Source organism: Rutidosis leptorrhynchoides, chromosome 4 (assembly GCF_046630445.1).
Source record: "Rutidosis leptorrhynchoides isolate AG116_Rl617_1_P2 chromosome 4, CSIRO_AGI_Rlap_v1, whole genome shotgun sequence".
NCBI lineage: Eukaryota > Viridiplantae > Streptophyta > Magnoliopsida > Asterales > Asteraceae > Rutidosis > Rutidosis leptorrhynchoides.
This window is the reverse complement of record NC_092336.1, coordinates 470958521-470985802: the sequence shown is the minus strand read 5'-3', so window position 1 is coordinate 470985802 and position 27282 is coordinate 470958521. Positions and strand designations below refer to the sequence as shown.

Below are 27282 nucleotides of genomic sequence, written 5' to 3'. Positions count from 1 at the left end.
ACAACATATGAAAAACCAAAATTGGAAGACGGGGAAGATTCAAATTGGAGTGATGAAGAAGAATTCCTATACAAACCTCCCATTCCAAGAAACGAAGAAAAATGTGAACAAGAAGTTCAAGTAGAAGTGAAAGAACCAAGAAAAGATCACCCGGAAAAGGTTAACAAACCAACTCTACTTACTAAAGTAGGAGACCCAGGTGAATTTATCATTTCTTGCTTGCTTAATGATGGTGCTATGTATAATGGACTCACATATTTAGGAGCAAGTGCAAATGTTATGCCTCTTTCTTTATACAAAAGATTAGGTGTGGGTAAATTAAGACTAACCAGCATAGGTGTTCAATTATTTGAGCAAACCATTAAACACCCGGTTGGAATAGCCAATAATTTACTTGTTAAAGTAGGAAGTTTGAACTTTGTTGTAAACTTCATAGTTATTAATATGGAGGAAGACCTTGATATTCCTCTAATTTTAGGTCGCCCATTTTTAGTAACCACCGAAGCATTCATTGATGTAAGAGAAGGTAGAATGACACTTAGGGATGGTGACAAATCGGTTACCTTTGTGAACCGAAAGTTTAGATCTCTAGCAACCAAAACTGTTGAACCCATAAAAACGCCTATGTGTGGGGAAGATGAAGAAACACCTAATGATAACCCGATAACAAAGAACCCGGTTATTGATACGAAATTAGATGAACCCGTTTTCAACAGTTCAACGAAGAAACTTTATAAACGGATTCAAGATGCTAGGATTAAGGGGAACTTTAAGTTATGTAACCGATTAGTATCCAAATTGTCGCCTAAAGAAAAGGCAATGTTAATTGAATTTGTGAATGTTACAGAAGAAATCAATCAATGGCTTGAAGCCAAAGTCAAAGATATGCAAGTTGTTGATGATCCAATTGAAGATAACAATGAAGTTAATCACAATTTCAACACCACAGCTAACTAAGTTTGGGAAGAATCAAGTCTTTTTAAGGATAATATATATTTCTGTTAGAGTTAGATTTTCTGTTTTCGTGTAGTTCTCGAAAATGGAATCCGAATGGTCTTTCCCTAGCAGACCCTAAAGAACTAGTATTCTCCCTCCATTCTGAATTTTTATTTTTTTTTAGGTTTTACGAGATGAAGAATTCCTTTGATCTGAACCATGGTCTACTACTACACGCTATGATTACTAAACGTAATAATAACATCTTTTCGAGTGAACTGGTATCGTTCATAAGAGGTAAAATGGACGAAGTGAAGAAAGAACTCAGGAAGAATCATCATAAGATACATTTTGGTAAAGGAAAATCAAAATCCGCAACAAAAAGAAGAGCACGACACCTTGAAAGATGTCATAAATGCGGAAAATGGTCACACGAAGGTAAATGTTCGAACAATCAAACATATTCAAATACCGAATTTGTTACTCTATGCAGAGAAGGACCGTTCATATGTTTAGAAGAAAAGTTATTGAAAAATCGAGGCTACGCTTATGTAGCTATGGAAAACCAAATCACACGACTCTCCTATGAGTCGGCTAAAGCAGGTCTCTGAGAAATCTATCTCACAGGTAAGTATGTACAGTTTTATTTTTATTTTATTGCTTTTAACCTTTTGATAATAAACGCTGAATCGTTCGCTATAAAGTATTAAATTGATATTCAATAAAATTAGGTATGCGAAACCGAAATTATTGATATCATACAAAAATTTATTACATCACTGTGAAATTTACCGTTTATTCATAAGATATAAATATCTTTAATCAATCAATCCAAAATATTTCAAAAATTCATCAGGAGTAAAACTAGGTAAAATAGCCGAAATTACTTTACCCAAAAGAGGGACGTATATTTTTGATAATATTTGATTGATTAAAGTGTGATAAAAGACAAAAAAAAATTATTTTTATTTTTACCTTGTTTTTTTTAAATTAATATTAAATTATTATTGTAAATTTTTAAAACTAATATATTTAAGTTTTTAAATATTTTAAAAATTGATATTTTCAATATAAGTTTGTAAAATTAATGTAAAAAATATTAATGATATTTATATGAATTTTAAATTTTATGCATTTTAAATTTAAGTTTGGTGTGAATTTAAAAAACAAAATTTACTTTATTTCATTAATTTAAAAATTGATTTCTAAAATTCGTCGTGAGTTGAAGACTAGGTTATGGAACCGAAATTGCTTTACCCGAGGGTGGGACGAGAAATTTTATTATTATTATTTTTAATCTTATTGATTTAAAGTATGCCAAAAACATTTAAAAACCACAAAAATCTTTGCTTTTAAAACAATCGCTTTAAAATGACAAATTTTAAAATTTTGTCGAGAGACGAAGTAGGACAACTTACCGAAACGACCTCGTCCTAAATACTAAGGAAAACAAAATTTTAATTAATTAAATTAATGTTTTAATAAGTGAAGGTTTTTATAAAAAAAAAAAAAGCCTGGACCCCATGCGATCGCATGGGGTTTACACAGCCAACCCATGCGATCGCATGGGCTGGAAATGCTGGGCAGAATCAAAAAGGCCACGAACTGGTCTCCTGTCTCATTACACCCACATACACAAACACGAACACACACACACACACACACACACACACACAAATCACTCTAAAATCTCCAATTTTTCACCAAATCTCTCCAAATTTCGTTCTATAATCATGTCTTTTCTCAGATGGGGAAGCAGAAAGGTAAAAATTTTACCCCTAAACTTCTAAATTTTCTAATTTTTGTGATAATTTCAATTAATTGCAATAATCTTATTTTGATAATTTCTAGTATAATTAGAGTTAAATTGTTAGTATATTATGCATGTATAACCTAGATTGATGCTATTTGTCATGATTTGAAGCCTTAAACCTCAAAATTTTTAGAAATCTAAGGTTTGTGTTCTTGAGCAATTTGGGGCTTTTTGATATAAACAGGTTATGGCCGATTTTTGTTATGGATTATTGCTAAATTAAGTAGTGTAACATGTTTAGGTAGCTAAATGATCCAAACTTTGATCCTAAACATGATTTTTGAGCATCAAAGTGGACTTTTTAAGTCTAAAATTCATGAACTTGATTATTTTGATATAAATGCCATTTGAAACTTGTTTAATTGCTAGTAATGATTATTTTGACATTTATTTGAGTTGAATGCTTATGAACTTTGTATACATTTTCATATATGCTTATTTGAAAAATTGTAAAATTGATAAAAATATGAAAATGAGTATAAGTTTAATATGGATTAAACATGTTATTGTAATTATTTTAATTTGTTATTTTGCTAACACTAATGCATATTTGGATGCACAAATTTTGTGTTTAATGTGTTTTGCAGAGAAATACCGATACTGATGGTGCATCATCATCGTCTAGGCAACCTGATCCGGAACTACAGCCAGAGATGCAATATCACGAACCGGAGCAACAACAGGAACAAAAACAACAACAACAACAACATTATGATCAACACGTGCCATACTATGAGCCGGAGCCACAATTTTTTACCGCCTACGTAGTATTTCCCGTTCACCATGTAATAGAACACTCGAGAATTCATGAAGAGGGGTTACACCCCAATCTAAGATTTGATTGAAGTTAGAGAGATTACCCGACGTACCAAAGTAACAAATTTAAGCTTTGGACCAAAAATGTAGAAGTACCAAGGGTAATAGATTGGGAGCCTTTGGAAAGGGTCCACCTAGCTAACCCAGATAGGCAGCATCTAATCCAAAGGTATGGCAGCTCTTCTTTTACCGACTGGGAACGTTTATTTACTACTCGTAGGCCTGTATATAAGGAGTGGTGTGTTGAGCTAATGAGTACTATAGCCTTAAATAAGGATGTAGATAGGTTAGACGATAAGACTTTTCTTAGATTTTTACTTGAAGGTAGGATGTACAGGATGTCTATGATAGACATGGCTAGAGCTTTACAGATTTACAGCCCCACTGAATTATTATCACCTGATTGTACAGCTTTAATTTATCATGGTGAGAGGGTAGATAGAGATTTTGACGCTAACACCGTATGGAGGCGTATGTCAAATTTTAATGTGTTTACACGGGCAGGAAGACACTCCTATTTAGATATTAACAAAGCAGAGCTTCGTATAATACATAGATTTTTAGCTAACTCGATTACACAAAGAGGTAAAAACAAGGAGAAAATGACTCTAAACGATTTATTTTACCTTAAGTGCATTCGAGACACTAGAGGCTTTGTTAATATTCCCTACTGTGTTGGTTTTTATTTGTCCAAAGTTGTGGAAGGAATACAGGACGGGGGAATAATAGGAGGAGGCATTTTTGTTACTCTCATTGGAGAGTATTTAGGTGTGGATAGGGAACACGGGGCTTCAATGATGGTGGTTGAGGAACAAACCGATACTATAGGTTTGCAGGTTTATCAGGGTGCAAAGGTACTAAAACGGAGGCACAATATGCCAATACCATATCATGGCACCCATCCACAGGTAGAGAGGGGTTCGGATGAGGAGATGGAGGAAGCAGATGACATCAGGGATGTCATTAGGGATAGTTTTACTGACGTTTTCCAGCGTATAGATGAGGTGGAAATGAGTAATGAGGATATGCATCGTCAGTATGAGCAGTGGCAAGCCGCGAATGAGTATGAGCGATCCAGGCAACGCCAACACGATAGCTGACAAGTTCATCAGCACCAAATCATGAGCCAGCTATCATATCAGGTACCAAATAACTACATCCCGACTCGGCCTGCTTTTTACCCACCACATCAGCCCGACATGCGACCACCCTTTGACCTGTACGACCCCAACCAAGCCTACCAGGACACCTATCACTAACCATGGAACCCGAACGATGATATGAACTGGAATCCCTAACCAAATCAATAGTGTTCCATTGGTGATTTCTTATCTTTTATTATTTTTATCTATTTATGTTAAACATTTAACATTTTGATACTTTAATGTGATGTTTAATATTTTTATTATTTTGTACTAATATTTCATTTTTGTAATTTGAAAGTGGGATATTAAGTCTCATTTCAAAATACCATGCATGTTTATATTTTTATTGTATGTATTTTATCTCATGTACACAACAGGGTAAACAGCGCATTTTCAAAGACTGGCATTAAGTTCAGCAAAAGCAACTAATTTTGACGACAAGATGCAAAATAAATGTGAAATAACAACTGCAGGAATGAATAAATGATGTGCACCATTTATCATTCAACACAAACAACAATATGTTTGGAAACTTTGGTAAAATTTAATCATTTTTCTACGCTAATCACCCTCAATAATTTAAATTGCTATTGATTTCTTGCAAATGAGGGCATTGCAAGATCTTAAGTGTGGGAAGGGATTAAATTCTTTCGGTTTTAAATTTTTTTGACTTATACACTTGGTTTAATAGCCACCGTTAAAATACTAGTAACGCAGTAGTTGTATTAGAATCTAGCGCTCTCTGATAATAAAGAACAGCCCTAGTCTTATATACTGACTACCCACTTCTAGTAAAAAATTTTTAACTAAATGAACTCAAAATCATGTTTATACATATTTATGAACGATAAAACTAGGTGTTAACACCGAAATTATTGTTACCTCGGAAAGGACATAAATTGATAAACAACCCAAAACGTTTGAATTCATTTAAAATGGAATAGAGGAGAATAAAAAGGCAAAGAAAGAAAAATAAAAGCCAAGTGTGGGAAAAATTTACCAAGTTATTTAGAACATATATCACATATTTTTGTACAAATAATTGAAAATACTTTTGTTTTGGACAATATTAATCAGTTTTACCCAGTTTATTGTAATATAAATAGAATTTATAAGGAAGTAGAGTCTTCCGAGAAAAAGACACGCGCTTCTTGATTTAGGTCAGGAAGTTGTAGTCCAGACCCGTTGTAGAGTCTACAAAAAAACCTTGAAATTTTTTTTCGAAAATCAGCTGGAAATCCACGGACCTCAGCATCAAACAGGGTCGCCAAGTGGTCAGACTTATCCTAACCATGAGAGGATCTGTCTCGTACAATGGGGGCACCGTGAAAATTAGCTTATAAGACTAATGAATCAGATCCCCAAAAAGGATAATCTCCTTAAAGATCAAAAATCAGCTTTTAAGCCTGATATTACTCAATCCTTGAAATTGACCTTAAAGATTGAGAATTACAAACTCATGGAATTCGATGATACCTAAACTCGAGCTTGAACGAGAAAATATTTTGATCAAATTACAAACCGATTTGTTTTCTGAAAACCCATTTTTAATGCGTTCATTACCATTGAACGTAAAATCATAAGAATTCACCCGGAATTTATTAGGTCACCTGAACCAAATCGGGTGTCAACCGTAAGAACGGGGGTTGCATAGCATGGTTGAAGACAGGACCTTGTGCCAGACCGAAAAACTATAGGGTGATCTTTACTATTGCTCCTACAAAGGATAGTAATTGCATCTGACACGATATAGACCATAATCAAAAGCATGTCATTAGACATTGCCTTAACAGTTGCTTGTTCAACGCTTTCCTTTACAACCGGACGGTAGTTTACCGAAAGGTAATATACGGAGCAAGTATACTGGACGTGTTGCTTTCTCAATACAAGGTTAGCAAGTGGGTGACACAAAACCATAAGTTTTGAGCTAAAATATTCAAATACAAAACCCACAAAATCATTTTGCAAACACCGGTGAAAGATTATTCCGGAAAACTTATCTAGGGTAAAAGCTAGATTGAATTTTCAAAAGATTAAATGTTTTCATAAAGATCCAACTTCCTAAAAAGATCTAAATTTTTATAGTCATGTGGGACTGTAAACCACATCGTTATTATCATTATTCATACCGCCGTATCAAAATCACTGATGTACAAAGTGTGAAGAATAAAGAAGTGATTCTAGTAAAGTTATATTCAAGTTCTATATTGCTTGAGGACAAGCAACGCTCAAGTGTGGGAATATTTGATAATGCTAAAAACGAACATATATTTCATAGCATTATCATTCAAGAAAGACAAGCTTTTAGTTGCTATTGTTCTATTTACAAATGATATTCGTTTAAATAATAAAAGGTGAAGACAAAAGACAGATTCGACGATTTGAAGACGCAAATGACCAAAACGCTAAAGAGTACAAAGTACAATCCAAGTGGTTCAATTTATTGATGAGAAACGTCTCAAAATTACAAGAGTACAAGCCGTAAAACGCAAAGTACAAGATATTAAATCGTACGCAAGGACGTGAGAAAATCCGGAACCGGGACATGAACCAACTATCAACGCGCGACGCAACGGAGCTAAAATTACAAGTCAACTATGCACACGAATATAATATAATATATAAATAATTCTATAAATTATTTATATATTATATTTATATTAAAAACTGTCGGCAAATAAAAAAACAAAAGTGTTTGAGCAGTCCCAGGGGGCCATGCGATCGCATGGCATGGAAGCACAAATTCCATGCGATCGCATGGCAGCTAAAGTCAGGCCAGGTCTATAAATTGCAACGAATTCAACCGAATTTATGTACACCATATCATATATCTTACTCTCTCTCTCTCAATATATTTATATTTATAATTTTAATTTTAATTTTAATTTTAAGTTAATAATAATAAGATTATAGTGGCGAATGTTTTAAGTTTGTAAGTCGAAATTCTGTCCGTGTAACACTACGCGATTAATACTCATTGTAAGTTATGTTCAACCTTTTAAATTAATGTCTCGTAGCTAAGTTATTATTATGCTTATTTAAATCGAAGTAATCGTGATGTTGGGAAAAATATTAAAGACGGGGTTATTGGGCTTTATACCATAATTGGGGTTTGGACAAAAGATCGACACTTGTGGAAATTAGACTATGGGCTATTAATGGGCTTTATATTAACTAAATGATACCTCGTTAATTTAATATAAAGGTTACAATTTGACGTATCTATATATAACCACATACGCTTAATCGGGTACGGTGGGCGGGATATTTATAAATACGAATTATTGTTCATTTGACCGGACACGGGGATGGATTAATAGTCACTGGACTCATTAAAACATGGGTGGATTACATTCAAGGGTAATTGGTGTAATTGTTAATAAAGTATTAAAACCTTGGATTACATGTAGTCGATAACCTAGTGTATTCATTAAACAAAGTATTAAGACCTTGTTACAGTTCGAATCCCCAATTAGTTGGAATATTTGACTTCGGATAATAAGATTAATTTGACGAAGACTCTCGTACTTTATAATTATGACTGATGGACTATTATGGACAAAACCAGATGGACATATCGAATAATCCAGGACAAAGGACAATTAACCTATGGTAATAAATTAAAATCAACACGTCAACATCATGATTACGGAAGTTTAAATAAGCATAATTCCTTTATTTCATATTTCATCGTACTTTATTTATCGTAATTTAATTTATCGTACTTTAATTTATTGCACTTTTAATTATCGCATTTTTATTTATCGTAATTTCCTTTACGCTTTAAATTAAGTTATATTTATATTTAATATTTTACATTAGGTTTTAATTGTGACTTAAGACATAAAATCGCCAAACCGGTCACTAAACGGTAAAAACCTCCCTTTTATAACAATAATAATATTACTTATATATATATACTTTTATACATATATAGTTTTTAAAATTATAGCGTTAAATTTAGTTGTATCCCTATGGAACGAACCGGACTTACTAAAAACTACAATACTCTACGATTAGGTACACTGCCTATAAGTGTTGTAGCAAGGTTTAGGTATATCCATTCAATAAATAAATAAATAACTTGTGTAAAATTGTATTGTATTTAATAGTATTTCGTAGTAAAATATAATCTATTTTGTATACTACCCTGCACACATCAGTTATCGTTCATAATCACCATTTTTGTCATCTCACCATCACATCTCATCGTTCGAATAGCAGTAGTATCAATTGGATTTGCAACTGTAGTAGCGACAGAATAGTAGTTGCAGGTTACATGGATTTGGTTTCGTGAAAGTGGTTGATGGTTGTAAACGAGCAAAAGGCTGCAGCGGTGATTGATCAAGTAGAAGAAACAACGATGAGAGAAAAAAAAATAGTTTCGATGGTGGTTCTCGGATGAGAGAGAGAGCCGAGAAGAGAGAGATGGAAGGTGATGATGGAAGGGATTGTAGGGTGGTGAAGGATGGTGAAGACGGTGGTAGTCACGGTGGTGGTGATAGGGTTGTTGCAGGGTGGCCGGTGACGGGTTATGGTGGTGTTGGTTTGTTAGTCGAAACAGAAAACAAAATTAGAAAGTGTACGATGATGATGGTCGTGAAGATATAGGGTGGTGAGGTGGTAGTTCGAATGGGTTGAAGTTTTTTAGTGATCGAGGGTTGTTTCAATAATGGCGGTTATGGTGGTGGTGGTGGATCATGATGGTGACGAGGGTAACCGGTGGTCCGTATGTGTTAGACGCATCTTTAGTTGATTAACATTTATTTTCTATTATAATTTGTATGCATCTTTTCTTTAATGGGATATGAATTGGTTTCAAGGTGTTAAAGAGTAAAATGGTTATTGTGTGTGTTTGTGATCAGAGACTCATAAAAGGAAAAATAGAAAGTAGAGAAAAGTGATAGATCACAAAGTATGAAATGATAACAATCAGGAGACAATTTGAGTTGGAGTGGGGTGTATGTTGTATGTAAATGTATATATATAATGAGAGAAGAGATAGTGTGGTTTTAGTTTTCATACGTAGTTTAAATTGAAGGTTTTGAAATGTGTAAATGAGTAAAATGTTTGATGTGCGAGATATGTCACAATTGACCTTCTTATCTAAATATGCAATTTTGGTACAGAGATGCTGTAGGGTAAATAACAATAGAAGTGACAGCCACCTATGGTCTTAAAAGTAGTTTATTTATTTTATACTAATTTTAATAGTAAAACATGAGCATGAATCAACAAGTTTCAGTCGACATATATGCAACAATGCATATACAAGTGGTTTGAAAAGAAACATTCTTTATATTATAATAATATCATATCATAAACATATGAACAAAACATGTTATAAAGGAATTTAATTCTGCCGACAGTTTTCACGGACTGTGTTATCGTGCGAAATCAGTGGCGGATAAAAGTGTTCAGAAAAATCCCATATTTTTAAATTAACTATATTTATTTATTTTGGTCATTATGGTATAAAATTCGATCATTAACTATTAAATAAAAAATACATTAATTATTCACTCCCAATCCCAAGTAAAATATAAAAAGGTTTAAAATTCAACAAATAGTTCCTAAATACATTTTTAATAAGCCTAAATTTTATAGAACTCATTTTCGTATCACCGTTTATTTTAAAATTACATAAGTTTGAATTTAACTTGCTTAATATCAATCGAAATATCAAACGAGTATTACAATCATTTAATATTTATTTTTAATATAATCATTTAATATTTATTTTTAATATACTTTATTTATATATAGAGATATATTTTAAATAATAATTATTATAATATCCTATTTTTATTTTATTAATTTTTAATAACAACAACATATAATACTTCAAATTATATTTCGAATTATTATTTATATATACATACACACATATCTATTTACAATTAATTGTTCGTGAATCGTTGAGAGCAGTCGAAAGTCAATTGAATATATGAAACAGTTCAAAATTTTTGAGACTCAACCTTACAGACTTTGCTTATCGTGTCGAAATCATATAAAGATCAAGTTTAAATTTGCTCGGAAATTTCTGGGTCGTCACAATGAGTATATGATTAATTATTTCAACTAGTACGTTGTTACACATCAATGTGACATAAAAGTATTAATATAATAAAAACTAAAAACGCATTATATACCTATATCTAAAAGGTAAAGTGGAAATGAATAGTACTATTCATTTTTTCACTTTCCGCAAACTTAATCCCTTAACTTTCATTAAAATACAAATCGAACCCCTCACTTTATACGTATATTTTTCTCCAAATTTCACAAGCTTAACCCCCTAACTTTTAAAGTGGAAATGAATAGTACTATTCATTTTTCCACTTTTCGCAAACTTAATCCCTTAACTTTCATTAAAATACAAATCGAACCCCTCACTTTATACGTATATTTTTCTCCAAATTTCACAAGCTTAACCCCCTAACTTTTATTAAAATACAAATCGACCCCCCACTTTACTAACTTTTTTTTTTTACTAATATTCAATTTTCACAAACTTAATCCCCTAACTTTTATTAAAATACAAATCGAACTCCCACTTTATACGTAAAGTTTTTTCAAATTTCACAAACTTAAACCACTAACTTTTATTAAAATACAAATCGAACACCCACTTTACTAACTTTTTTTTTAAATAAAACCCGAACGCTAAAAGAAGCAACTTACACAAAAGGAACAACCCTTCAATGTTATGTCGAAAAAAAATTCTTTTTTACAAAATAGATTAAGACTTTTTTTTTAACTCGTATTCAAAACGGAGCCCCCGGCGCAAAGCGAGGGCTCCACAACTAGTTAAGTCTAAATTATTATCTCAATAATAAATCGTGTGGAAAGAAACCAAGCCGCCTAAAGATATTTAATTTACGTATATGTAAATCGGTAAGTGGAGTCTTTGGTCCCATACTAAAACTTAATATATATATATATATATCATATGGGGTCATGCAAAACCAAAAGATGGGCACTAGTTATCTTGAACGATGCATGTGAGTATGTATATATATTTTATTATGAAGACTAAAAATAGTAACAACTTTAGTGATAGTGTTGTCAAATAAAGAAAACAGAAAACTGATTCTAGTGTTTCAAATTCATGTATGTAGGGTATATATATATATATATATATATATATATATATATATATATATATATATATATATATATATATATATATGTGAAAATTTATTAAGGAACACTAGGCAATCAATGTAAAACACGTTTTTGAAAATCAAACGGGAATTTTTCACTAACTTTTGACTAACTCTCGTTAATAACACTTTTTTAATTTAATTAATAATTAAAATAAAACATACTATTAAATAAAAATATTGTGTTAAATATAATATAAAACTGGCCCACAAAATGCGAGGGTTTCTTCTAAAAAAAGATGGGTTTTAACCCTTTAACTTACATCTCTTTTTCATCATCTTTACTTGTAGCCTCCATTTCTTATTCTTCATCGTCGCCGCCAGCCTCCATTTCTTTAAAGACACAAAACTTAAATCCAAAGTCAACAAACAAAAACGATTAGCAACAAGGTCAAAAAATCTCAACCAATCAAAAGAAGCCACGACGCCCTAGCTCCACTCTCCTACTACGTCGGTTTGGTGACTAACGTCGTGGAGGCATCAAAGTAGCGTCAGGCGGCGAAAAATTTTGTCAATTGGGATGACGGGGGAAAAGTAACGATGCTTTAATAGCTTGTTATCCAACTTTTCTTTTGACAACATTGATCTATAGGGAAATTATCAAAATGCTCCCATTTTTCAAAGTGTTTAACAATATGCCCTAAAGAAATCGTAATTGCAAATGCTTTTCGCGACGCACCACGCACCGTGCATGGTTCTTGGCGTGTGTTGCGTGTTACCGAGATATTAATCGCGACAACCTATTTCATCGCAACACGCACTAAACACAAGTGCGGTGCGTGGTGCATGGTGTGAGTTGCACCGAAACTTTGAATGGTCGTATCTTTTGATCCGTATTTTCGATTTAGTCATTGTTTTTTTAATCGTGTATTTTTTCGAGATCTATCCGTTCGTAAACCGCCGTAGGCGGTTTGTCTTAAGATTTTTCAAAATTTGGCCTCAAAGACCTTCAATTTTGACCTTTTTTTATTTTGAATTTTAGACATACTTTGACCGCTTATACTTGCTATTGAACATTCTATTTTTAAATTCGTTAAATTATAACCATTGTTGACTAAACTGCACAAAACCCTTCAATCAATTTGAACACACAACACATTTCGCAAATCGAACATTTTATGTGTCGACGTAAATCGCAATATGGGATCTAATTTCAAAATCCTTTATGTCACTTCAACATCTTTCTGACTGATAGATCTCGGGGAAATAGATGATTTTAAGAAAAACGATGACAAAATTCGAGCAAGAAATCAAAAGATGCTATCATTCAAAGTTCTGCGCAACGCGCAACACGCTCGGTGCCTATTGCGGGGATAATAGGTTGTCTCGGTGATTATCTCAGTAACACGCAATATGCACATGTCATCATGCACCGCACGTCATCAGAGGGCATTTTTACTATTAAGATTATTTGAGGGCATTGTAAAATACTTTACTTTTTGTGTGGTTGGTCCCTCCATTATACACCAAAAAGCTAATAGCGTTCCTCCGAATTTTTTTTTTGGCTAACAGCATCCTTCCCTTATCTCATTGAAACATACCGAGTCCCTCCATCAACCATCCGTTAGAAATGTCCGTTAAGTCATGACATGTGCATTGCATGTGAGGGTAAAATCGTCTTTTCATTAACCCACTTTACTTACTTTGTATCTTCATCCCTAATTTACTTCATCATAAACATCTACAGGTATCTTCATCTTCATCATCATGATTTTCTAAAATCTGAATTCGAAGAAATTGATGCTTGAAACTGATATAAACCCTTTGCAGATGCAGCGAAAGAGTTTTTGTAAGGAACTTTGATTAAAACATCACTAAACCTTGAATTCGAATCAGAAACAGTAGCAGCAACGAGTTCTTCATATGAGCTTGTAAAAAAAATGAATTTTCGATCTAGAGATTTGATGCATTTTAGACTTAGATTTGCACACGAAAAATGTTCCATAGATGAATCCTAATGCTCGAAATTATTCACATAACCTGAATCAAATCATCACGTCCGAATTTGATGATTGAAGATTCAGTTGACTTTTTCTCCGAAACTTTGACTTCAATATTTGGATTCGATTTAGAGAATTAGGATATGGAAATTAACATATACATTCACGAACATATAATGAACAATTCTGCATTATTACTTTTTGCAATATGATTCTGAATCGTTGGAGTCGAACTTGTAAATTGATTCTGATGATTAACGACGATCCATTGGGTGTTGAGGATAATGAATCTGAACTGAGTTGTGAAACCGATATGTAGGGTTAATTATCGTCGATATCAATTGAATAGAAGTTGACACAGCTTCTAAATTTGAATCTGATTGACATGAATATATTTTGTTTCTGATTAATTGAATTTGGAGGTGAGTTGGATTTGTTTATCGTTTCATGATTTTTAACTAAGGTTGTTGGGAAAAATTAAAACGAAAAAGTTGAAAGAAAAAAGTTACCAGAAGTGTGATGTTGAAAGAGAAGAGATGAGATGGTGTATCAGTGCATGTCACGTGACATCTGATTCTATTTCATGGTCAATGTTAAATCAGGGGGCGTTTGGTAATGAGGTTCGGTTAGACTGGACATAAAGCAGCGTCAATTTCATATCGTCAGATGATGTGGCCAGCGACGGAGGATTGTAAGGGCAGGGGGTGCCATGGTCCCCCCAAAAAGTTACGTCGTTACTAACAATTTTTATAATTTTAAGGACTAAATATGTTAAAGTTTAAACCTTGGCCCCATCAAATTAAAATTTGAAAATCTACCGGTTTATTAATCATTTTTATTTATTAAAAGTTAAAATAAACTAATTAGATTATTAGATCACAAACCCTTACCGTCTCGACTTTTCATTATCTCCGTATCCTAAATTGCTATTCAGTTTCATCTTACGAGAGCTGCGACAACATCAATCCATCTAGTGATCAAGCCATCAAGAAAAATATGAAAGGTATAATTTTATCCTTTGTATATTATCAAGTATCAATTACTTCGTACTCCACAATCCATATTTATTTATAATTTATAATCTATTCAGTGGAAGTATGAAAAATTGTGTTTCACTTTGATTATATAGATATTAAATAATCAATGCATCTTTCAGTGTATTTGTTATTATTTCATAGATTCCTAAACTTTTGTATTAGTTGTGTATGATAATTATAATATATATTATCAGTATTATGATTATATAATTTATTATGTTATGTTATTTTGTTAAATGATACTTGCACATTTGTTTGAAGTTTAACATTTTACTCTTTAGAGACATTGAATGTAACCCTTTATTCAATCTTTTTGTAGGATCTAAGAATGCACAACCAAAGAAAATTACTTCTTTTTTCAAGAGGCAATCTGGTGATATAACAGATAATACAAACATAGAGGCAAAACGTTCCAAAGTGTCCACGGATCAGCAAGAACACGAATGTTATAATCAGTCAAACGTAGGTCCTGCTGAAACTTCGGTGCCAAATAATGTAGATGTTAATGCTAATTCTTTGGAAAGAGATCCTAGAAAACGACAACCAATATGGAACTACCCACCTAATCAAAAAGAACAAGTAAGGCTTAAATATTTGAGTGTCGGCCCTTTTCAAGTCCATTTGACAGAGTATCCCGGTAAAGGTCCACAAAAACATAAACGTAGATTCCAATACTCTTGGTTCAGTATTTTCAAAAATTGGTTAGAGTATTCTCCGACAACAGATTCAGCGTATTGCTTTCTTTGTTACTTATATAGTGACAAACCAAACGTTCGGTATGGCACTGATGCTTTTACGGTTAAAGGATTCAACAACTGGAAAAAAGTTAATGATGGTAAACATTGTGCATTTCTAAAACATATTGGTTGTTCACAGCATAGAGATGCAGTTCTATTTTGTGATAATTTGTTGAACCAGGATAGACACATTGAAAATGTCATAGAAAAGAAAAGCGCAGAGGAAGTCTTGAAGAATCGTTTACGGTTGAAAACTTCAGTGGATATAGTTCGTTGGTTAACATTCCAAGCTTGTGCTTTTCGAGGGCGTGATGAAACTTCTAACTCAAAGAATCGTGGTAATTTTATCGAGTTGTTAAAACTCCTAGCCTCGTACAATGATGAAGTTTCCAAAGTGGTGTTAGAGAATGCTCCTTTTAACTCAAAGTTTACTTCAGGTGATATTCAAAAGGAAATTTTGAGTATTATTGCAAACAAGGTTAGTAAGCATATTCGAAGTGAAGTAGGTAACTCTTACTTTTGTGTTATGGTTGATGAGGCACGAGATGAAAGTAAACGAGAACAAATGGCTATAGTTATAAGATTTGTTGATAAAGATGGGATTATAAGAGAAAGATTCCTAGATTTGGTGCATGTTACAGACACCTCGGCAATGACCCTCAAAACAAATTTGTGGAAAACACTTTTGCAATATGAGTTTGATACTAGCAAAATTCGTGGTCAAGGTTATGATGGTGCTAGTAACATGAGAGGAGAATTTAACGGGTTACAAGCACTTGTTATTAAAGAATCTCCTTATGCATATTATGTTCATTGTTTTGCTCATAGACTGCAACTTGCTTTAGTTGCTGCTTCAAGAGAAGTTATTCCGATTCATCAATTTTTCAACAGATTGGGTTCTATTGTTAATGTAATATGTGCTTCTAGTAAGCGTCACGATGAGCTACAAAAATCGAAGGCAATAGAGATAAGACATTTGTTGGAACTTGGTGAAATCAAATCGGGTAAGGGGCAAAATCAAATTGGGACCTTGAAACGAGCAGGTGATACACGTTGGGGTTCTCATTTTCACTCGATTTGTAGCTTACTTAATATGTTTAATGCTACTCGTTTGGTATTGGAGGGTATAATTGAAGATAGCTCTAGCTATTCTCAACGTGGTGATGCTGCTGACGCCTACACTTATCTGACGTCATTTGAGTTTGTGTTTATATTTGTAACGACCCGGAAATTTCCGACCAAATTTAAACTCTAATCTCTATATGGTTCCGACACGATAAGCAAAAACCCTAAAGTTGACCCGCACTTTTTCGATCATTCTATACTTATAAGATTAATATTTACATAAATTAAACCTTACCAACATGATAAGCAATCCAAATTGTTGAGATTTATGTTTCCGAAAAGAGTTTTACACAACGTTTGACCGTCTAGTTTGACCGATGATATCACGAACTATACAATATATGATAATTATACGTTTGTGTATATATATGTATATATACATATTTAACATGATTAATGAATGTTTTAATATCTCATTTTGTATTAATAACAATAAGTTATAAGTATATTTTGAAACTACTAACTTAAGTTTTCAAAACGATAACTATACGTAACGTTATTTGACATAAATACTTAAGACTTATAATGTTTATACATATATCGTATAAGTAATGTATTTAATCACTTTTAAAGACTTAAATACATAAAATCATATAAGTGTATTCACAAAAGATAGCTATATTTGAATCCTCATTCCATTTTTCACAAAATTTCTATACGTATATCTAGAGTATTTGTACTCGTATCATACCTAGCTTCTATACGTATTTACTATTGGTATATACACATCAAATCACCACCTAACCAGCCCTTGTTCATGCCTTATGTATAAGGTAATTACTTTTGAATGATTGTAAGACTAATTACAAAAATACAAACTAAAAATTTGTCCATGTCTACTACATAAACATTTTTTTAGGAGTATATATGTATCCTCATTTTGTTTCATTTTTACTTCCATTCTCTAGCTAAAAACACCCACACTCTCAAGAACATTAAACTCCATAAACATTCAGCAAAGTTCCATGAAGATCTAGCTTCAAAAACCTTACTTAAACACCATAAGAAAACCATACAAAAACACTTCAAGAAATCCTTCCAAGAACACAAACTTACTTCCAATCTTTCATCCACTTCCATCACCCTTTTGATTCTAGCTTCTTACTCCTCTTTTACAGCAACCTTGTCCAAGGAACTTGAGGTAGTATCTATGTTCATAACCTTATTCGATTCATATATATATAGCTATCTTATTTTGTGGTATAAAAGTTTAACAACAAGAACATAGTTTGAATGTTTTCAAACTTGTTTGCAAACTAAATAGATCCTTCTAACTTAACTTTTAAAATACTTCAAGACCTGTAATATAACTTAAATATATGCTAATTTAACAAGGTATAATTTGGTTTTTCAAAGAATATCTTAAAAACTGTTTTTACGACGTCGGAGTGCCACCGGGGACTGTTTTGGGTTGGATAATTAAAAACTATCTTAAACTTTGAGTTGGAGGTTTATGTTCTGGAAAAATGATTTTTACTATGAATATGATAACACATAAAAATTTCATGATTTAATTCAAAGTATAAGTATTTTTAGAAAAATAATCATTTAAGGTTGTTTAAATAAAGGAAAATGTTTAACTTCATAAGTTTCACTAAAGTTTCACCTATGCCGTGTGATTTTGAATACAAACCAAGGTATTTTCAGTTCATAGTCTTAAAGAGGGACTCGATCCAAGGAGATGGCAAGTTGAATCAACGAAAACGAATTTGTAACGAAGAAACTATGACCGAAACAAAATTGGTTATCCAAGACTTGTTTAACTTCGGGATTAATTGGGAAAAATTAAATAAAATCACATCTTTCTAAAATAACATGATATTTTATATATATGTACTCATAATTCAATTTTATATGGTTCAGGATCACCCGTAAACAATACGAGAAGATTAATCATAAGATCTCATGATTGTACGCAACACGTCATTTGACAACACCGGTACTTTATGTACGCAACACGTCATTTGACAACACCGGTACCGTGGGTCAAGATTAATCTCGACCAATACATATACGATGAGGGTTTTATTTATTTCATTGGGGGTTTATTAAACATCTAAATATGAACCATTAAAATTGAATTACTAACAACGAACTGCTAACTACGGACTAAGGAATTATTCAAAGTATTAAAAGTATAACAAGTATATATATGTGACGTTTGTTTAAAAAAGAAAAGGTATTGATATATTATATATGGATAGGTTCGTGATATCAACCGGAGACCAAGTCAAATTATATATATATCTTCAAGACGAAAGTGAGTATATAGTCCCACTTTTAAACTCTAAATATTTCGGGATGAGAATACATGTATTTTATGTTTTACATTATGGACACAAGTAACTGAAAAATATATTCTACGTTGAGTTGTACCACTGGCATACTTCCCTGTAGCTTGGTAACTATTATTTACAGCGGTATTGTAAACGCGAATCCTGTTGATAGATCTATCGGGCCTGACAACCCCAACCGGACTGGACGACCAGTATTCAACGGTTGCACAGTACTTCGTTTCGTGACTACACTTGGTACGGTGTAGTAAGATTTCATAATAAAGGGAATATGCGACGTGATTAAATGTTAAGTATGGTTACCAAGTGCTCAACCACTTAGAATATTTTTATTAAAATGTTTATATATGAAATCTTGTGGTCCATCGTTATATCGCTGCTAGCATCAAACCTATATATCTCACCAACTTTATGTTGACGTTTTAAAGCATGTTATTCTCAGGTATGAATTAAGACTTCCGCTGTGCGTTAGCTCATATTAAGGATACTAGTTGGGACCATTTAAGCCATGATACAAGAACGTTGCATTCGAGTCATTGAAGATCATTAAAGACATTTATTAAGTAAATGACAGTTTAGGTCATTTGGATATCGAGAAATGTTTGACGAGTTTATTAATTTTTTTATGTAAAGATAGATTGCCTTTTAAGAATAAATGCAACGTTTGTAAAATGTATCATATAGAGGTCAAGTACCTCGCGATGTTATCAACTGTTGTAATTCGTTTGTAATCAATATGGACATCGTCCGGATGATTAGTTTCGGATCCTTTCAGTTGGTATCAGAGCGTTGGTCTTAGCGAACCAGGCCTTGCATTAGTGTGTCTAACTGGTAGTTGTTAGGATACATTAGTGAGTCTGGACTTTGACCGTATCTACCTGCTAAAAAGTTTTGCTTATCATTTCTAGTCGGAAACCATCTGCTTATCATCCTTAGGGAGTTGCCTGCTTATCATTCTTTAGTCTAGACACGTCTTACTGTATCTAGTGCATCGATAGTGTATAGACAAAATTCATATCCTAGTGTATCTATTACTATAAACATTGCCCGACGAATTTCAAAGATTCTCCGTAATTCACGGGATTTCGGTATTATATATACATATGAAAATTATGTATTGAAGAGTACCAAACCCAACTCCTATAATCTATTCCAAACCAAAAAAATTCATTTCTCCAACTATACAAGATGAATTCTTCATCCAGTTCGAATTCCTCCGACTTCGATAGCTACGCCGACATGGATTTCCATTCGAGCTCCGAGAACAGCGTCACCGGAATGGATCAACCAATTTCCCATCATCTATTCTGGATGAACTGGGGATGGGTTCGTAATATACTAAATTTCTGGAGGCAAGAAGAAGGTGATCCATTTCATCCACCAAATTGCCCTCTTAACGATGAACCTGAAGCACTTACCGGCGAACCCATTTGAAACACCATTTTCTCGCTCATTTCTAGAGTATCTCGTCATGATTACATACTATCCCATATTTCAAATCTTGTTCATTCGCTCGTTCCAACCGTCAATCATCCCGGCATAATAGAAGAAGTCAACGAACTCCGTGCTCGGGTAGTGGTTTTGGAGAATATGGTGCGAAGGTTACAAACACCAACAGCAGCACCAGCAGCATAATCCGTACTACCATCGTCAACGCCGACAGTACCTTTATCACCCCAATCACAATCTCAACATCACAATCTGTATCTCGAATATCAACATCACACGACTCAATATCTGTACTTCGAGTATGATCTTCGTTCTATATATCGTTCTACATCGATTATCTTCGCTTTACGTATCGTATGACGATTATGTAATTTCTAAAGTCTTAGAGATTATGTAATCTAGAATTAACGATAAATTAAATGAGTTTAATATCTTATTGACTCATTAAATCTATGATTATCTCTGAAGAAAATATATATGCAAGTATATTTTCATAAAGATAGTAATTAAAAATTCCTTCGTACAAACTATTAATGATGAAAATATTTTAACGGGTGGGTAGTACCCGAGGAATATTTAGAATTCACATTAATAAGTTATATTGTACATTCTTGAATCTGATTCAACGGTTATCTATTATCTTACTTACAACCACCGATATTCGTATCCGCTCACCCCATAATAACCATTTTCAATCAAATTTCATATTCGGATTTTGACCTACCAGAATCCAACAAGTGGCATAAAGAAGAAAACATTGGACAATTAAAATGAATTAAAATGTTGATTGTAACATATGAAACTAAACAATTCTTCAAGTTTGCCACTTGATTTTATCTTAAACCTCATTCGTAACTTGACGATTACAATTCGCATTCAAATCCTTTCATGATTTCTGAAAACACCCTGAACTATGAAGTAGCTCTTGAAATGCTGATGAAGCAGCAAAAACTATAAACGACTTTAACAATCAAAAGATTGATGATAAAGAATGGTATGGTGGTAAAGCTGAGAAAAAGAGAAGGTTTGGAACTGGAAAACGGATTGAGCAAAGTATGAAGGAGGCCGTGAACAAATCATGAAAACAGAACCTGCCTTCAAAGGATCCAAATGATCCAGTGCCTGCTGAAACCGTTAGTAAGAACACTGCTCCTTATTCTAAACTTTTCAAGATGATATTCTTCACCATCATTTTATCTTAGATATTGTAAGATATCTTCATTCGTTATACATATTTTTCATATTTCTGGAGATATTTTTACAACTATTCCTATCTGCGATCATTTAACTCTCCGTAACATCTGCGCTACAATATAAAAGAAACTGTGTTAGTTTCTAAATTCTGAAATCTCTAAGTTTAAAAATATGAATGTTTTGAAGTAGTGTTGGGAACTGATACATGAATTAGTATAATATAATTAAACTTGATCAACTTCATTATATTACAGTAAGTCATGTTAAGTTTCTAATGGAATGTGATGATTCACAGTACCGTCATCATGTGCCATGTTACACGGCTCTTACATTCTATCAAGTCTTCAAACATATTAGAACGTATCACCTTGATAGTTCTATTTTTTTTCCGGAATATTCGAGTAATTTAACGAATCAAGATCGTGCCATTACAATTTCATTCTAAAACCAATAGCAAGGTTCATTCCAAATTTCCTACCTACGAATTTCGGACCATTGTTCGCTTGGCTCGAGGTCGGGAAGAAGAAATGAAGGGACAAAACTTCAGAATAGAAATAGGAACATAAACCACAGCAAATAAGAGAGAGCATTAACTGTGGATGACAATGATTTTAAGGGACGGGAGTAGGAACATCGAAATATAAGGGAAGGTATAAAACCTAACAACAACCCCGAAACTACAAACCGTGCATATCAATACGTATTGCAACGTAAAGGCACGGGAGAATTAAAAACATTATAATTCCAAGGAAAGGATAAAAGAGAATAGATTCTTCTGGTGATAGATGAAAAAGAAGAATGAAAGATATGAAAGTTAGAAATATAACAAGGGTTAGAATGGGATGGAGCATATTAGCGAATGTCTTAAAGTAGGAACTAAAGAGAAAGAATAGAAGATGTGGGAAGAAAGAAAGGGAAGGAGGTAAATTTATAGTGAAATATTCGACAAAGAAATCAAAACAGATTGCCGCGTTAAATCAAAGAAGATCCTGATCGCCGCAAAACTAAATCTTATTACATAAGATTTTCTTTAAAACCCTTAAATCCCGGAAATCGATCATAATCACGTCATCGGTTACAACAATTCTATATTTACTCATTTCACTCTTTTGTGATAGCTTCTCTCGTGCGTCTCACATAACCAAATCGTTTTATCTAAATCTTTCAATAATGATAAAATTTCATTATTACCTCATATTCGTCATGAAAACATTCCTATTGTTGTTTATGACAACCTCTACCAAATTTCGAGGACGAAATTTCTTTAACGGATGGGTACTGTAACGACCCGGAAATTTCCGACCAAATTTAAACTCTAATCTCTATATGGTTCCGACACGATAAGCAAAAACCCTAAAGTTGACCCGCACTTTTTCGATCATTCTATACTTATAAGATTAATATTTACATAAATTAAACCTTACCAACATGATAAGCAATCCAAATTGTTGAGATTTATGTTTCCGAAAAGAGTTTTACACAACGTTTGACCGTCTAGTTTGACCGATGATATCACGAACTATACAATATATGATAATTATACGTTTGTGTATATATATGTATATATACATATTTAACATGATTAATGAATGTTTTAATATCTCATTTTGTATTAATAACAATAAGTTATAAGTATATTTTGAAACTACTAACTTAAGTTTTCAAAACGATAACTATACGTAACGTTATTTGACATAAATACTTAAGACTTATAATGTTTATACATATATCGTATAAGTAATGTATTTAATCACTTTTAAAGACTTAAATACATAAAATCATATAAGTGTATTCACAAAAGATAGCTATATTTGAATCCTCATTCCATTTTTCACAAAATTTCTATACGTATATCTAGAGTATTTGTACTCGTATCATACCTAGCTTCTATACGTATTTACTATTGGTATATACACATCAAATCACCACCTAACCAGCCCTTGTTCATGCCTTATGTATAAGGTAATTACTTTTGAATGATTGTAAGACTAATTACAAAAATACAAACTAAAAATTTGTCCATGTCTACTACATAAACATTTTTTTAGGAGTATATATGTATCCTCATTTTGTTTCATTTTTACTTCCATTCTCTAGCTAAAAACACCCACACTCTCAAGAACATTAAACTCCATAAACATTCAGCAAAGTTCCATGAAGATCTAGCTTCAAAAACCTTACTTAAACACCATAAGAAAACCATACAAAAACACTTCAAGAAATCCTTCCAAGAACACAAACTTACTTCCAATCTTTCATCCACTTCCATCACCCTTTTGATTCTAGCTTCTTACTCCTCTTTTACAGCAACCTTGTCCAAGGAACTTGAGGTAGTATCTATGTTCATAACCTTATTCGATTCATATATATATAGCTATCTTATTTTGTGGTATAAAAGTTTAACAACAAGAACATAGTTTGAATGTTTTCAAACTTGTTTGCAAACTAAATAGATCCTTCTAACTTAACTTTTAAAATACTTCAAGACCTGTAATATAACTTAAATATATGCTAATTTAACAAGGTATAATTTGGTTTTTCAAAGAATATCTTAAAAACTGTTTTTACGACGTCGGAGTGCCACCGGGGACTGTTTTGGGTTGGATAATTAAAAACTATCTTAAACTTTGAGTTGGAGGTTTATGTTCTGGAAAAATGATTTTTACTATGAATATGATAACACATAAAAATTTCATGATTTAATTCAAAGTATAAGTATTTTTAGAAAAATAATCATTTAAGGTTGTTTAAATAAAGGAAAATGTTTAACTTCATAAGTTTCACTAAAGTTTCACCTATGCCGTGTGATTTTGAATACAAACCAAGGTATTTTCAGTTCATAGTCTTAAAGAGGGACTCGATCCAAGGAGATGGCAAGTTGAATCAACGAAAACGGATTTGTAACGAAGAAACTATGACCGAAACAAAATTGGTTATCCAAGACTTGTTTAACTTCGGGATTAATTGGGAAAAATTAAATAAAATCACATCTTTCTAAAATAACATGATATTTTATATATATGTACTCATAATTCAATTTTATATGGTTCAGGATCACCCGTAAACAATACGAGAAGATTAATCATAAGATCTCATGATTGTACGCAACACGTCATTTGACAACACCGGTACTTTATGTACGCAGCACGTCATTTGACAACACCGGTACCGTGGGTCAAGATTAATCTCGACCAATACATATACGATGAGGGTTTTATTTATTTCATTGGGGGTTTATTAAACATCTAAATATGAACCATTAAAATTGAATTACTAACAACGAACTGCTAACTACGGACTAAGGAATTATTCAAAGTATTAAAAGTATAACAAGTATATATATGTGACGTTTGTTTAAAAAAGAAAAGGTATTGATATATTATATATGGATAGGTTCGTGATATCAACCGGAGACCAAGTCAAATTATATATATATCTTCAAGACGAAAGTGAGTATATAGTCCCAGTTTTAAACTCTAAATATTTCGGGATGAGAATACATGTATTTTATGTTTTACATTATGGACACAAGTAACTGAAAAATATATTCTACGTTGAGTTGTACCACTGGCATACTTCCCTGTAGCTTGGTAACTATTATTTACAGCGGTATTGTAAACGCGAATCCTGTTGATAGATCTATCGGGCCTGACAACCCCAACCGGACTGGACGACCAGTATTCAACGGTTGCACAGTACTTCGTTTCGTGACTACACTTGGTACGGTGTAGTAAGATTTCATAATAAAGGGAATATGCGACGTGATTAAATGTTAAGTATGGTTACCAAGTGCTCAACCACTTAGAATATTTTTATTAAAATGTTTATATATGAAATCTTGTGGTCCATCGTTATATCGCTGCTAGCATCAAACCTATATATCTCACCAACTTTATGTTGACGTTTTAAAGCATGTTATTCTCAGGTATGAATTAAGACTTCCGCTGTGCGTTAGCTCATATTAAGGATACTAGTTGGGACCATTTAAGCCATGATACAAGAACGTTGCATTCGAGTCATTGAAGATCATTAAAGACATTTATTAAGTAAATGACAGTTTAGGTCATTTGGATATCGAGAAATGTTTGACGAGTTTATTAATTTTTTTATGTAAAGATAGATTGCCTTTTAAGAATAAATGCAACGTTTGTAAAATGTATCATATAGAGGTCAAGTACCTCGCGATGTTATCAACTGTTGTAATTCGTTTGTAATCAATATGGACATCGTCCGGATGATTAGTTTCGGATCCTTTCAATATTACACTTGATGAAGGAATTAATGGGGAGGACTAATATTTTATCTCAGCAACTGCAAAAGAAATCCCAAGATATCGGCAACGCCATTGAGTTAGTGTCAGCGACAAAGGAAAGTTTGAACGATTTTAGAAATAACAATTGGGAAAGTTTCTTTGAACATGTACAAGAATTCTCCACAAAGCATAAAATAGAGATGCCTGACTTTAATTCTTTATATAAGTCCGAACGATATCGCCCTCGACAAAAAGACAATCATGTTAGTGTTGAGCATTTCTATCGAGTAGATATATTTATTTGTGCAGTAGATAAACAATTACATGAGTTGGCTAGTAGATTTGATGATAAAGCCACAGAGTTACTAACTCTTAGTTCTGCTTTAGTCCCTAGAAAAGCTTCTGAAATGTTGAATATTGACCAAATTTGCTCTCTTGTTGAGAAATATTATCCCACGGATTTTACTGAACATGAAATGATTCTATTGAGGTATGAGTTTGAGTTGTATAATGCTGAGAAGTCAAAGAATCGAAAGCTGAGTGGCATTTCATCTATTTCTGGGCTATGTAGGTTCCTTGTAGAAAGTAAGAAGTGTGAAGCATATGGTTTGATTGAAAGATTAACGCGACTAATTTTGACACTTCCGGTTTCCACTACAACAACCGAGAGGGGATTTTCAGCAATGAACATTATTAAGAATCGGCTTCGTAATAAAATGTCAGATGATTTTCTTTCTTCTAACTTGGTGGTTTATATTGAAAGAGAAATTGCAGAAATGTTTGATTCTGAGTCTGTAATTGATGAGTTTAAGGACCTTAAGAGTCGTCGAGCTGAGTTGTAGTTTTTTTTATCCACCATTAATCATCATGTCTACGTTATTTTGAATTTTATGGATTTTATTTATATATAAGAAATTACATGTTTTGATTGAGTTTTTATGGCCCCCTCGTTGTTAGCGTTCAAGCTCCGTCGCTGGATGTGGCCAGCTTGAAGGAGTGTGACGGATATTAACCGCGCGTCACTTTTTGGCGATCGAAGGCGTCAATTAATTATTTGACAAAATCAGATGGAAGCGTGAGATGTGAGGCAGCCAATCAGATTTTAGCATTCAATGTATTAAATATATATTTTTATTATTTATTGATTTTTCCCACCCAATTTCCAATCAGACTTTACCACCTCACCCTCCAAATATTTGACACAAAAACTTGACATTTTAGGGTTAACAGGGGTCAAATACAGTCATAGTCAAAAACTCACTTTTTCACCAAAAATTGCACAATCCGACTCTGACGTCACAGTCAGGGTTAGGAATAGTCTTAGTTCCATTTTCAATTTTTTTTTAACTATAAAAAAACGAAAGGGATTAAATAGAAT

The 27282-nt window shown here is 32.8% G+C and overlaps 1 protein-coding gene across 1 annotated transcript; it reads left to right on the top strand.

Moving 5' to 3' along the window:
- The first annotated feature begins 9138 nt into the window (after nt 1-9138).
- LOC139842289 (uncharacterized) lies at nt 9139-26746 on the top strand. The gene is made up of 4 exons (XM_071832446.1): nt 9139-9256; nt 14751-14819; nt 15173-16806; nt 25928-26746. The coding sequence occupies exons 1-4, from the start codon at nt 9139-9141 to the stop codon at nt 26744-26746; spliced, it is 2640 nt and encodes an 879-aa protein (XP_071688547.1).
- Nucleotides 26747-27282: the final 536 nt, after the last annotated feature.